This window comes from Harpia harpyja, chromosome 21 (assembly GCF_026419915.1).
Source record: "Harpia harpyja isolate bHarHar1 chromosome 21, bHarHar1 primary haplotype, whole genome shotgun sequence".
Lineage (NCBI taxonomy): Eukaryota > Metazoa > Chordata > Aves > Accipitriformes > Accipitridae > Harpia > Harpia harpyja.
Window position 1 is genome coordinate 5,695,552 of NC_068960.1, and position 13,651 is coordinate 5,709,202.

Genomic DNA, 13,651 nt, shown 5'->3' on the forward strand with positions numbered 1-13,651 from the left:
AGAGGCTGGGAGCCTGGTGTGGGACAAACCGGAGGGCTGGTGTGCTGCCTGCCCCCGAAGGCTCAAGTGGGGTGGGTTTTATTTTTTTGGTTTGGTTGGTTTTGCTTTTTTTTTTTAATTTTTATTTTATTTTTTAAGGCCCCCCGCCACGTGTTGCCCCATGCCCAGCAGCCCCCAGCCTTTCCCCCTGCCAAAGGGCTCCTGCTCCTTGCAGCAGCATCCCAGCCCCATGCCAAAGCCCCTGGCTCCCCAGTGCCTCGGTGGACGCTTAACGCGTTTTGGGCTGGTTTGCAGTGAACAGGTCCCCTGCACCCAGCCCTGCCTGGGACCAGCTGGGTGCTGCCCCATCCGGGCAGCATCTCCCCATCCCTCCCGGGGGGGCCCAAGCCTGCAGAAAGGGTGACGGCACCGCTGCCGGGAAGCGCCCGCGCTGCTGAAACCCCATGAGCAATAGGAAAATACGCGGGCGAGCGGCGGGTGGCACAGCTTCCTCTGCCTGACGCAGTTGCCCTTCGCTGACCCCGGGGGTGGGGGGGGGCCAAGGGGCACCAAATCCCGCACCCACCACACGGTCCCAGCCCCAACCCCCGTGTGCTGCGGGATGGTGCCTTTGCAGGACCTGCTGTCCACCCTCCCCTTTCTCCGGGAAGCTTTTTGGCTATCTGTGAGTTGTTTTTTTTATTTTTTTTTTTTTGGGGGGGGGGGGGAATGCTGGGTCAGGGTGATGCTTAGTTCCCCAGGGCAGGATCCAGAGCCTCCCCCTCTGCCTGCAGCAGCCCAAGGGCTGCAGTTTGGGGGATTTTTTTTTTTTTTTTTGGTGCCGTCTGAAGGTTGTGCGGGTGTTGGGAGGAGGGGTTGCTGCTTTAGCACACACTGACTTCCTGCTAGGTTGTATTTTTAGCAAGGCCAACCCCCCCGATAACCCAGAGATTCAAGCAAAACTGTGAAGTAAGTAAGTGTGCCTTGAAAAGAAGAAAAAAAAAAGATGCTGGGTATGGAGGAAGGCGGAGGGAGGAGAGGATGGTGCAGGTGAAAGCTGGTACCCGTGCAGCACAAACAGGGCTGGTTTTGGCGGGGGCGAGGAGGGGCCAGATCTTAATGCTATTGCCACAACCCATGAAAGTTGAGGCTTAGTTACCGGCAGGTGGGTGCTTGGTGTTGGCTGAAACGGTGGTGGAGAGGGCGAAGGGAGGGCTGGGAGGGAAGGGGCTCGGCCCCCCCGCAGCCCCCAACCTTCCCACGCACACGCCTGCCCGCCGGCTGTTAACAGCACCCTGCTAACAACCGGCTCTCACCTCGCCCCCGCTGCCTCCGTTCCCACCCCGAGCCTGGGAAAAACCAGCCCTGAGGTGCCAAGTCCTGCCCGAGCCTTTTGGGGAGGGGAAGGAGGAGAGGACCCTCGCGCCCTGGGATGCAAAAGGCCGGCAGATGCCGGTACCCGTGGGAAAAGAGAGGGATGCAGGCGCAACCCCTCCTCAGTGCACCCCTGAGAGCTTCGTTAGAGGTGATAACATCCGCGGGGGGAACAAGGGGTGTTCAGCGCAACTCATCCATAAAGAGACGCCGGAGGCCAGGACCAGGTGACTGTGGTCAGCAAAAAAGCTGCTTTATTGGTGACGGCTCCCACGGGAACCCCGTGGCAGCAATCGGGTTCAAGTCCCTGAGAACACGCTGTCCATGCTGGTTCCCCATCCCACGTCTATTGCTTTAAACACATCCTAGTTACAAAAAGCACAGAGTGATGTTCCAGATACTGGAACATATAAATTAAGGTAAGTGATAGTTACAAGACATCGCAAATTTTTTTTTTTCTTTCTTAAACAGATTATCAAAGGTTGGGGATTTTTTTTTTTCTGATCCACAGAAAATGTATAAAAAGCATTTTAAAATCTACATATTTCTCAATGTGGTTTTCTTCTTAAAAAAAGGCACAGTAAAAAAAATACTGGCGCAATAACATATTTACAACGCACCCATTATGGGCTATTTTCACTCAGCTTCGGGTTGGAAACGTTCAGCTCCGGCTCAGCCCATTTACCCCAGGGGTGCAGGGCTGGCAGCGGCAGGCAGGGCGGCTGCGGGGGGGGGATGTGGGGTTCCTCTCTGTCCCCAGCTAAATCCCTCCCCAGCAGGGAGAGAGCAATGGCCGGGCTGGGAAACGCTACCTGCCCGTGGCAGGTGCCCATCCAGCCGGGCACCTCTCCGGTTCTCCGGCCACCCCAGCAGCATCCGCAGGGCTGGAGGATGCTCCGGCCCCATGGCGGTGGTGGGGGGCACCCACCCAGCCCACGGCCGGCCCGCGAGCAGGCAGGGAGGCAGCACTGAAGGGAGACCCTGTCCAAACACAGTGCCCACACCGCACCGGCAGCTCCGGAAAAGCCCCCCCGTATTTATAGAAAGTCTTTACATTAGTCTCTATAAATAGTGCATAGATCGATGCTGCCAGCAACAGTTCAGCCAGACGGGGGGGGGAAGATCTGGGAAACGGAGCTAACGCCAACGCCGGCTCGCAGCCCACCCCACTGTCTCCCTCCAGTGTGGCTGTCGAGCACCCAGCAGCTTTGCAGCACCCTGGAGCAGCGTTCGCCGGGGCCGGGAGGCTTCCCCTGCCCACCCTCTGCCTGCCTGCCGAGCCAGGGAGCAAAACTCGCCGGTGACTCTTCATCCGAATCGGGAGCCGGAGCTTTGCTGCTGAGATTTTGGGGCTGGGAGAGAGGGTGGGATGGGTGAGGGGTTACGGGCGCGAGGTGGGCGGTCGAGGCAAGGGAAGCGGGGGAGGCACACACCAAAAAACCTTAACATTTGAAAGGTAAAAAAAAAAAAAAAAAAAAAAAGGGGAAGCAAGCCCAGGGGAGGCAGAGGCCCGCGGTGCCTGCGGTCGCTCCCCACGCATGGCGTGGGGCCCGCCAGCGCCGCGGGGGTGCCCCACGGTTAAGTGCTCAGGACCCGTCCCCCTCCACCGTCCTGGCCGGAGCAGGCAGCGGGCACGGGCAGGCAGGGCAGGCAGGGCAGGGGACACGGGGGCCGCACAGCAGCCTTCAGTACACACACACTGTGCAATACCACAGCAACGACGTCCGTCCGTCCATCTGCCTCGCGGTGAGGCCGGACCGACACACCCGCACGCAGGTCCCGCACGCCCGTCGGATACCGGGGAAATTCGGGACGAGGTTGGAGGGGCCACACGCCTCCTAGTAAACCACGTTGGCGGGGCACCACGGCGTGTCGGGGTACAGCAGGCAGTGCACAGAGCGAAACCTGCGGAGGAGAGGAGCGATGCTGAGCGTGGCGTGGCGACGGCCCCGCGGCACCCCGGCTTGGGGGGGGGGGACGGGACAGGGTCCCCCCATCTCACCTGGATGGGTCCTCCTCGACGGAGAAGGCTCCCTTCATGTGGATGGAGTTGCGCTTGTTTTCGAACATGCCGTAGCTTAGTGTCACCTGGAGGGGGGAGCACAGAGGGGGTCAAGCGGCCGACATGGCCACAAGGATCAAGCAGGGGCGTGGGGGGGGCTGCAAAATTCCCCCCGTTTCCCAAAGTCTCCAGTCACAGCCTGTATCACCCCACAGGGATGGGCCGATGGGGCTTTCGCCCTCCGGTGACGTTTTGGTCACACGTCAATCGATATCCTAGGCGCGATGCCCAATTTTTAGGTGACAACATGAAACCAGCTGATGGTACCGTCCACCCCCAACCCCTCCATCCACCCCGGGGCGTCAGGACAGGGATACCTGTTTGTGGATCTCCGACTTGGGCACCTGGTGGAGGTTCTCCAGGTGCGAGTGGAAGAGGTTGCTGCGGATGAGCTTCACCCCCAGCACGGACTCGATGATGTAGCCGATGGTGCAGTCGTCGGGCAGGCGGATCTTCTCCGCGGTGCTCATGAAGTGGCCCCCGCTGCGGGGAGACAGAGAGGGGCTGCAGAGGAGCAAAGCCCAGGGGATGTGGGCACCCCGCGGGGTCTGGGCTTGGCCGGTGGGTGCCCAGCTCTAATTAAAAGTCAATTAGGGGGAACTGAAGTCCTTCCCAGCTTGTTTCCAAGCCTCCTGCAGGCACCCCCAGCAAGGCAAAGAGAGCAAGGTGGTGGGACGCGGTCCAACGTCCATCCCCAAAGACGTCGCCGCTCTGTGCCCCGCTGGGACCGTGACAAGTCCCCACGGGAGAGCAATGCCAACGCTCTTACCTGGCCCACGGGCTCATCTTCAGTGCCAGCCCCCGGCTGATACAAAACCCCGCTCCGCCCGTGGCAAACCAGAAATGCACAGGGTGCTGCGAGAGAGGGGAAGCAGTGGCCGTGAGACCTCCTCCCGCCGACCGGGGAGCAAATTCCAGCCCAAATTAAGCCAGCCCCAACCTCTCGCCCCCCCCCACCTCCACCTCACCATCTTGTTCTCGCTGATCCTTTCCGTAGCCTGGATGGGCCGGTCCAGGCTGGGCTTCCCGATGTAGATGTCCTGCGTGTGGGGGTAGCTGGAAAGCAGCTTCACCAGCGTCCGCACGTTCACGTAGTTGTCGTCGTCCACGTGGCAGAACCACCTGCAGCGGCAGCAGTGTCACGCCGGGCCGGGGCAGCTCCCCAGACCCCACGCTGAGATACGGCCCCAAAAACGTGAACGGCCTCTGCTTGCACCATCCCGCTCCCCTCGCAGCCCCGCCGTCCCCTGCGGCAGCCCCGGGCGCTGCTTACTTTCTGCCGGACTCGATGAACTTGTCGTACTCCACGGCCATCTTGCAGGACAGGGCCTGGCGGCTGTGGGCGGCCGAGCAGTTGGTGTTGATGACGTTTCCTGTGGGAAAAGACGGGGGTCAAAGCCCGGCATCGGGGCATCCCACGCCTCCCCTCGTGCTCGAATGGCGACGCTTCACCACACACATCCCAGGCGTGCCAGGGAGACGTAAACCCCATGGATATCCCTGGTGCTCGGTGGCCTCCGTGCCGTGTCGTTTTGGGCAAAGAATGAATTTTTTGTGAACGGTTTTTGGGTCCACGTGAGGCAAGGGAAGGGATGAGCAAGGGATGCGGATGCAGCAGATGCACCAGGGTTGAGTGATATATCACTTGCCATGCATGATGCCACCCTACATCACCTTGCCCATCCCGGGACGATGTACCAGCCACCCTGGGAGTGAGGGGGTGTCTGAGAGCTGGCTTCTCCAGGACATGGTAGCCAAAATCCTGTTCCCGCTGCCTTTTCCTGCAGCGGCCACGCTGGGCCCGGGGAAGGGCTGCCAGGGAAATGCTCCCATGAAATCTTGGCTGTGTTGCCCATCAAACCCACCTCGCCCCAGGAAAAAACTGGTGCACAGGCACCCACTCCATTGGCGTGCTCCCCAGCAGCATCATGCAGGAGATGGGCTGGGCTGACTGGGAAGGAAACCCATCCCCAGATGGGGCTCCCGGGCAGAGGGTGCTTTAGGCACAATCAGTGAAACAAGTTGCCTCGTTCTCAGCCCAGGTCCCTATGGCGAAGGCTCCTGAGATTAGTGTCTAACCAGTGGCATTTTGGCCATTTTTTTTTTCAGAGTTCCCACCGTAGGCTCCACGCCAGCCATGATCCCCAGGCCGGGGCTCCTCAGGGGACCTGGCCGGGTCACGCACGCAAAGGGACAAGGGCCACAGACTCACGTGCTTGCTTCTTCAGCTCTTCATCCTCCCCATCTGTGAAGATGAAGGTCTGAAAGAGAAGACGAGGCACATTTGAGGACCAAGGGACTGAGGCCACGTGGCTCTGGATGCGCCACGGCACCCCTCGGCAGCACCAGGGATCAGCCCCTCCGGGATGCCGGCGGTGACTTCTTCCCCCTCGCCAAAACCCAAAGCGGCACCAGAGATGCCGGGCATCCCCGCAACACACTCAGCTTCAGACCAAGAAGGGTGCCAAGCCGTCCCGGCTGGACACGGCACGCACCGTCGTGTCTCACCGAGGTGCAAACTCCAGCCCCCGCACTGAGCATCCCCATCCTCTCGACTTTTCCGTGAAGCAGCAGCAGGCAGGGGGATTTAGGGCGATGCAAGGGCCGTCCCCAGCACGAGGCGGAGTGGAGCAGGTGACGGGGAGCGGGTGCAGAACGCAGCTTGATCTGAGCCGGGACTTCAGACTTTAGCCGGCGCGGCCGGCACGCGCGGCCGGGGATGCCGAAGCAGCCGCCCGGCAGCTCTCCCTGCCCAGGCAGGTGTGTTTGCCCACGGCGCCGGCTGCCAGCCACATCCCCACCTGTGTCAACAGCACTTCACCGTCCCCGGCCACTTGCACGACACCCCCCCAGCTCCTCTCTGCTCCCTGTCCCCCTCCCAGGGTGGCTGAGTGGGTGCTGGTGGGTGGCTCTCGCCAGCCCCGAGGAGGGGACAGTCCCTCACTGCCCACCCCAGCATGGTCCCCACGGTGCCAGGCAGCATCCCACCTCCACCCCAAGCAGCCAAGCTGCCCGCCCGGCTGCACTCCTCTATTTACACAGCTAATTCCTGGCATATGCTGCCCGGGAAGGAGGACTCGGGGGGGGGGGGGCTGCTGTTGGCCTGGGATTTGGGGAAGGATGAGAAGCAGGAGGAGAGAGCAGGGGGTGGGAAAGGCATCGCCATCAATCAGCGGGCAGCAAACAAAGCTGGAGGAGAGAAACCACAACCAGCTGCCAAGCGCTATTAAAAACCAGACGTGCACAAAAGGGCAAAGGAAGAAAGACAAAAGGGCTGGGGGGGGGAGGAAGGCAGGAGGCGGCGGAGGGGGGGGGACGACGATGGAGCCTGAGCACTGGGGATGATGAATTACAAGTGAGCTGGAAATTGGGTGCCACCCCGCAGCCGGCCAGCCCCGGGAACGCGCTGGGGTTTTGTGGTTTGTTTGAGGAGGTGGGTACAATAGTGGGGTTGACTTTACTCAGCGGAGGAGAGTTAAGCGGGCAGCGGTGGTCATTAGCATACAGCTGCACTGGTTAACCCGGCCGGCCTGTGTTTGCTCAGGTCCCAAGCTGGGAGGCTGGTGGGGAGAGCCCAGATCTGCAAGAAGGCTGAATGGGAAGGGAGGAGGGCGCGTTCCTGGGGACGGGGCTACAAGTGACCTTTGGGGCTTTTCTCCTTGGGGAGAAAAGAAAAAGGAAAAAAAAAAAAAAAAAAGGATGGAGGAGGTAGGAAGGCAAGTTCTCACAAATGCACAGCCTGCTGTGCAGCCTGGCTTTTGGGGAGGGACAGAGGTCAGCCCCCCAAGGGGTCAGGAAGGCTTTGAGCAAAAGTTTAGGGGACAGGGACCTTAGCTCATCAGCTGCGGGGCCAAAGATACCTGTGGCCGTTGTGGCCCCCGGGGACGCATCACTGCTGGGATGGGACAGGGTCAGCGCTGTGCATGGAGCAGGAGGATGTCACCCCCAACCAACACAGGGTCCAGCCAGCACCTCGCTGCTGGTCCCCATTTCCCCCAGGTGCCCAGGGAGGGGTCAGGCGGCTGGGGGGGCTACGAGCTGAAGCAGGGCAGCGGGAGACCATCCAAGGATGCCCAAGACGATCCCATCATAAGTCCTTTCTCATCCACCCCGAGACACGTGGTGCCCCAGTACATCCCTCCCAGGCTCCAGCCCTGCCGGAGGGGGACGGGGGACACAGCCTCCGCACAGGCGAGACAGAAAATGTTTGGTTGATTAGCACAGAAATGCCGTCCAGAAACTGCCTTCAGCTGCTCCAAAAATATCCCCACAACTAATCCTCCAGCTCAGCCGCTATAAATAGACCACAGGGACAATTGTTTATTACTCGCCTATACTGAAAGGCAGGCGAGTCCCAAGGAGGCATCTTCCCTCCAGCCTCTCCCCCCATACATCCCCATCATTTTCCTGGTGTGGGTGGACCAGGTGGCACTTTGGGGACCAGGACAGGGGCACACAGCCCTGCAAGTCACATCATAGGGGCTATCGGGGCCTCACAGGTTCCCAATCTCCCTCCCAACCCCACCACGACATTCTATTAAAACTAAAAAAAAAAAAAAAAAAAAAAAATAAAGCCTTTATTTTTTAATTCATTTGTCTGCATTTCTTGGAGGGGAGCTGCACCCTTCCTACACAGCCCCTTTGCCTGGGGCTGCAAGGGAGAGGAGCAGAGGTGCCAGGTGAGCCTGGGAGGGGACAGGCCAGGAAAAGAGGGGGACAAGAAAACACCATGTCCGTGTGACAAAGGAAAAACCATGGATCAGCCTTTGGCATCTCCAGTGTGGGGTGCTGGACATACAGTGGTGCAAGTGGGACGGGACACTGCAGCCAACATCCCCGAGCTGTCACCTACCGAGCCGCCATCTCCAGCCCCAACCCCTCTCCCAGGCAGAAAGCACCCAAAGCCCTTACACCCACCCCTCTCCACCTTTCTCCCCCTTGGCCCCTGTGCCAGCCGTGGCACCGAGGGGTGCCAGGACCTCCTGGGCCCCCCCCGCAGTAACTTTTCCTGCGGGGTGCAGGAGAGGAAGGGCCCGCTGCCCCCCCCCAGCCCTTGCAGGAAACCTCATTGTTCTCAAAACTGCAGCTTCAAGAAACACAGGATGCCAAATCCCTCCCAAACAATAGCTGCCACTGCTTCATACAGCCCCGCACAATGCGCGGCCTCTGCGTACGGGGACCGAGAGGCACCCGGGGTCCCTATGGCCGGGATGGGGTCAGCCCCCCCCAACTGCCTGCAAGGAGCCAGGCAGCCGCCTGCAGCCCCCCCATGTCCTCCTCACCCTTGGGGAGGGCCCATTTCTTCTTTTTTCTTGCCTTCCCCTTCGTTTCTCCTTTCGCGGTGACTCATTTCCCCCTCCACCAACCGAGCTCATGGGTCGCTCACGGCTGGGTGCTGCGCAAGGCGTCCCACCAGCCACAGCACCACCCCGGGGGTCATCCTGCCACCCTCTGCGCTGCCCGGCCCAGCGGTCCAGCCAGCTTTCCGGGGTGACACACGCTCAGCAGACCCCCATGCCCACTGCCGTCTCCACCTTCCCCAGCAGCACACCCGCCGAAAAGGGGAACCTCGGCCAGGCAGGCACCCCCGTGACCCTGCAGTGCACAAATCCTGCCCCCGCGCCATGTCTCATTTCCCTGTGCTGGGAGAGGATGGAGCACCCCGGCACCCACCTACGCAGCACCCGGGGGTGGGGGGCTGCACCCCCTTTCACCCCAAGGACAAGGGGGATGCAGCCACCCTGCTTGGGTACAGGGAGGCAGCCAAGAGGTGCTGGGGGGGGGCTCAGCCTCCAGCTGGGCAGGGGGCTCCGGAGGGAGGAGAGGGTGCTGCTGGAGCAGGTCCCTTCCCCGGCTTTTTGTCCCCTGCAGCAGATGTTTTCCCTCCAGCCTGCGGGGGTTAGGAGGGAAAATCCCCACCCCGCTTCAACGGGGTGGGAGCAGCGCGATGGCAGTGTCCCCGTGATGGCAGCGTCCCCACTCCTGCGTGGCGGTGGCTTTATCCAGGACTGGGGGGGGGGGGGGGGGTGTCTGTGCTGGCACAGGGGTCCCAGGGCTGGGACCCGCAGAGGCGGGGAAGGGGCTTGCAAGGCCGCGGGCCCTTCCTCCCCCCCCGCTCCTTTCATCAAGAGGAAGAATCCTCCACTGTAATTTTAAATGCTATAATTTTTTAATAACCTCCTCGCAAACAATGAGCTCATTGTGCGGCGAGGGTCCCCCACCCTCCCGCCTGGCGCTCCACGCGCGCCGCTCACCGGCTCTTGGGCTTTTATGGACAAGGACAGCGGCATCATTTGGGGCAGGCAATTAAGGGGCCCCCACCCCCAAAAACCACACAGGCTGCCCAGGGGGGGCAGCAGGGAGGGACCCTCACACATGAGCTGAGTTCAGCAGTGCTCAGCAGGCCCTGGCGCACAGCCCAGGGCTGGGGAAAGCCGGCTGCACTGGGGAGCTGTTTTGGGATGAGCAGCCCAACCCAGGCTCAACCGCTCCGGTGGGAGCCCGAGTGGGACACCCGTGCCAGCACCGTCCACCGCAGCCACCCCAAGGATGGGGACCCTGGCCAAGGTGCTAGAGAAATTTGGGAGCCACCATCGGAGGAGCGTGCTCTTCGGAAGGCAAACCCATTCCCTCTGCCCCGAGAGCAGGAATTTTTTCAAAGCCTGCAATTATCACGCCGAGCTGGAGGAAGCCAGCAGATCCCACGCTGGTGGGACGGCAGCCCAGCCCAGACCCCTCACGGGCACCGTGGCGTGCGCCAAGCCGCCCGGCCGCCTTCGGGGTGCCCTGCGGACGGGGGGACGTTTCTTATGCAACTCTGCCACTGCAAATCACCCGACTCAGCAGGAAAGCAGTGGCTTTGGACTCACTCCTGTCCAGGATTTCTGCCTAATGGCCATTTTCCGCCCCCTTCTCTTTTCTTTCAAGTGCAAAGTTTCCCCAGACTACACTCCAGCATCCCAAGGATACCGAGACGGCTGGAAACTCTCCCCAAAGCAAGGAGGGGAAAACCCATAACTCTCCTTCAGCAGCAGCTTGTCCGGCCTGGATTGTGCAACCCGAGGAGCAGATTTAGAATCGAATAGGGATCTGCTCTCCCTGTGCAGAGAGAAGCAGGAAGGAGAAGGGGGTGCCCTTTGCAGTGTCTTGGAGGGGACAGAGGGCAGGAAACAGGGACTATTGTGGGCAGAACAAAGAGCAGCCAAGGAAGGACACAATAGCTATTCCTCCCTATCTGCCAGGGTCCAGCCTGGAGTTACCTGCTGGATTTAACCCCTTCTCACCAGTGCCTGCATCCCTCCTGCCCGGAGAGCTGCCTGGCTAATGAAGAGCCAAGAGGGAGGCCGGGGTTTGATGCAAGAAGAGGATGAGGGGAAGGAGAGACGTGCCGTCGGGCATGGGGGATTCTCAGCCCTTGGGCAGGAACTTCCCCGTGTCGCTGAGGCAGCACATGTGCCTGAGCACCATTAGTGAAACAGGAGCGAGAGAGGGACAGGATGAGCAGAGACGGGCCTGACTCAGACCAAGAGAGACGTTTGAGCAGAGGCAGCACCCCGCTGTCACCAAACCACCCTCCTGGGGCAGAAACCACGGGACCAGGCAAGGAGGGGATGCAGGAACTGCACAGCTTCCCTGAGACAGGGAAGCAAGGGAGAGGAGCCCCATGGCACCAATCCTGCACTCTGCAGGCAAAAAAACCCCAACTTGATGCCAAGTTTGGGGGAGCCCAGGGTGTCCCAAAGCTTCCCAGATAGAGCAGCCAGGTCAGCCAGGGAAGACCGGAGCCGGTCACCACTGGCAGCACAGGTTCATCCCCTCTGCCTCCATGTGTCCCCCCCCCAGCCCTCGCTTTTCTCCGCAGGACTTCGCGCCGCCTCCAGCTCTCTCGGCAGCTCCTTGTCCTCAAGTGCTATACAAGAGCCGTCACTCAGCGGCTTGGCTTGTCAGGCGGGCACCTCGCCGGGCTGCGGCCCCCCTGGCTTCATGGCCCTCATCTCTAGGCAACCTGACCTGGACACGGCCGGCTCCGGCTCCCCCGTTCCCATGGAAAGTGCCACACAAGAGGCTGCGAAGCCTTTTCTCTGCGCCAGGAGAAAAGGGGCTTTGTTAGCTTGCCCAGGGGGACAGCGTGAGAGCCGAGCCTCGGGTCTCTGGGAATCCAAACGGACAAACGAAGCACAACAAAAAAAAACCTAGAAGAAAGCGGGAGCTCACAAGAGAGAGGGGGGAAAAAAAAGAGCAGCCATTCCCAGGATCATCTGTAGGTGCTCAAAGAGCGTTTTCCACCACCACCACTCACCACCCCCTCGCAGTGACAGCAGAGCATAAAAGAGGTTTCCACTAAATAACTGTACCAGGGAAAGACGGCAGAGCCACTGCCAAGCCCAGGAGACCTGAGCAAAAAAAAAGGGACAAGATTCACAAGGGGGGGGGGGGGGGGGAAACCAAGATAATGCTTGGGGTAAGTTGCAGGAGCCAAGACCCCACAGGGTCCGGCAGACCCGTGTGAAGGAGGCAGGGGCAGGTCGATCCCCACCCCCATCTCCCTCCTCAGCCACCCCAGATTTAAAAAAAAAAAAAAAAAAAAAACCACAACAGTTTGCAAGCAAGAAACACGATTCCAGGCCAGGAGGAAACACGTGAAGACAGTAGGATGGAAAGGTTAGGACCAAGCATAACTTACTTGGGAAGCTGTCTAAGGATAGAAAAAGTGTCTTAAGAGCAGATGGCAAGGCACATTTCCGAAGGAAACAGCTTTTTTTTTTTTCCCCCTTTTCAATTTTGCCTCAGTACTTGAAGGACAGCGTGAGGGACTGCCAGGGCTCTGGGCTGGACATCAGTAAGGTCAGGAATTGGACTAGCTGGAACTGCTGTGGTGTGGGTGAGCCAGAGCAGACCTGCAAAAGCCCCCAGCCACTCCAGTCCTGCCCAGTTCCTGGCAAGGGGACCAAGCGCCTCGGCACGTCCCAGTGCTCTCTCAGCCCTGGGCTGCAAAAACCGGGTGTCCTTTGGGCAACCCACCTGCAGGCACCTCGTGGGTCCCTGCTAAACCTCACCCGCAGCCAGGCCCTGCGGCCCAGGAGAGCACCGACAGGGACCTGACCCCGATTGTGGCACCAGCGGGCTGGGTTGCATCCCTACAGCGTGCCTCAGTTTCCCCAGTGGAAAGCAACTCGGGGCAAGCTCTGCAATGGGAGCCGCTCAGCAGGAAGGAGTTTTTGGGGGGGGGGGGGGGGCTGCTGAGTGCGAGGAGCCCCGGTGAGGCTCTCTCCATCACTCACCCTGCAGCGCAGCCCTTCGCCCTCCCGAAAACACGGCTGGCTCCACAACAGCCCAGCCAAGCCTCCACATACCACCCTGCTCAGGAGATACGGGGGGAGCAGAAAGAGGAGGTGGCATTTGCCGGGACACAACACCCCCCGGACCCCCCCACGCCACGAAGGGCCGGGACCGGGGCTGACACCCGTGGGCTGTAGCCCGCTCCGTGCCGGCCAGCGGCAGGGACCGTCCCCGTCCCCATCATCCCCTCACCATGTCGCGGTTGCGGGAGATCCAGGTGTCGAGCAGCAGCTCCAGCCGCGCCTTGTGAAACTTCTTGGTGGTTTTGACGGCGATGAAGACGTCGCGGGGGGAGATGTCCTCGGCCGGCGGTCTCGGGGGGCTCGGCGGAGCGGCGGGCAGCTCCCGCCGGGCTCGGCTCAGCCGCCCGAAGTAATCGGCGAAGCTCCGGAGACCGGCGGGACCCTGCGCCGCCGCCGGGGGTGGGGGGGCCACCGCCACCGCCGCCGCCCCCAGGCTCTGCAGCGCCCGCTGCGCCCCACCGGCCTCCCCCCGGGCCAACCCCGGCCTCCCCGGCGGCTCCACCATGAGCACCAGCAGGCAGGTGAACATGGAGCCCACGAGGGACAGCAGCAGTTTCCTCCCGCAGCTCTTCAGCATCCTCCCGCCGCCGCCACCCGCGCTCCTCCTTCCTCCTCCTCCTCCTCCTCCTCCTCCTCCTCCTCCTCCTCTCTTCCTCCTCCTCCCTCCCTCCTCCTCCTCCTCTCCGCGCCGCCACCGGCCGCGCTCCGCCCGCCCCACCACCGGCCCCCGCTCCGCTCCGTCGCCTTTAAACCGCCCCCGCCTCCGCCCGGGGAGGGACGGGGCCGGGGGCCGCCTCCACGCGGGGCGTGGGCAGCGAGCGCCCTGCCCTGCCCGCAGCCTGCCCGCTCCGTTCCCCCCAAACCCCGCGCCTTG

At 61.4% G+C, this 13,651-nt stretch overlaps 1 protein-coding gene across 1 annotated transcript; it reads right to left on the reverse strand.

The window, feature by feature from the left end:
• Window positions 1-2,993: 2,993 nt before the first annotated feature.
• LFNG (LFNG O-fucosylpeptide 3-beta-N-acetylglucosaminyltransferase) lies at window positions 2,994-13,419 on the reverse strand. The gene is made up of 8 exons (XM_052773102.1): window positions 12,947-13,419; window positions 5,628-5,676; window positions 4,689-4,788; window positions 4,384-4,537; window positions 4,185-4,270; window positions 3,733-3,898; window positions 3,356-3,441; window positions 2,994-3,258 (listed from the first exon to the last, which is right to left on the reverse strand). The coding sequence occupies exons 1-8, from the start codon at window positions 13,352-13,354 to the stop codon at window positions 3,192-3,194; spliced, it is 1,116 nt and encodes a 371-aa protein (XP_052629062.1). The 5' UTR covers window positions 13,355-13,419; the 3' UTR covers window positions 2,994-3,191.
• Between the last annotated feature and the right edge of the window lie 232 nt (window positions 13,420-13,651).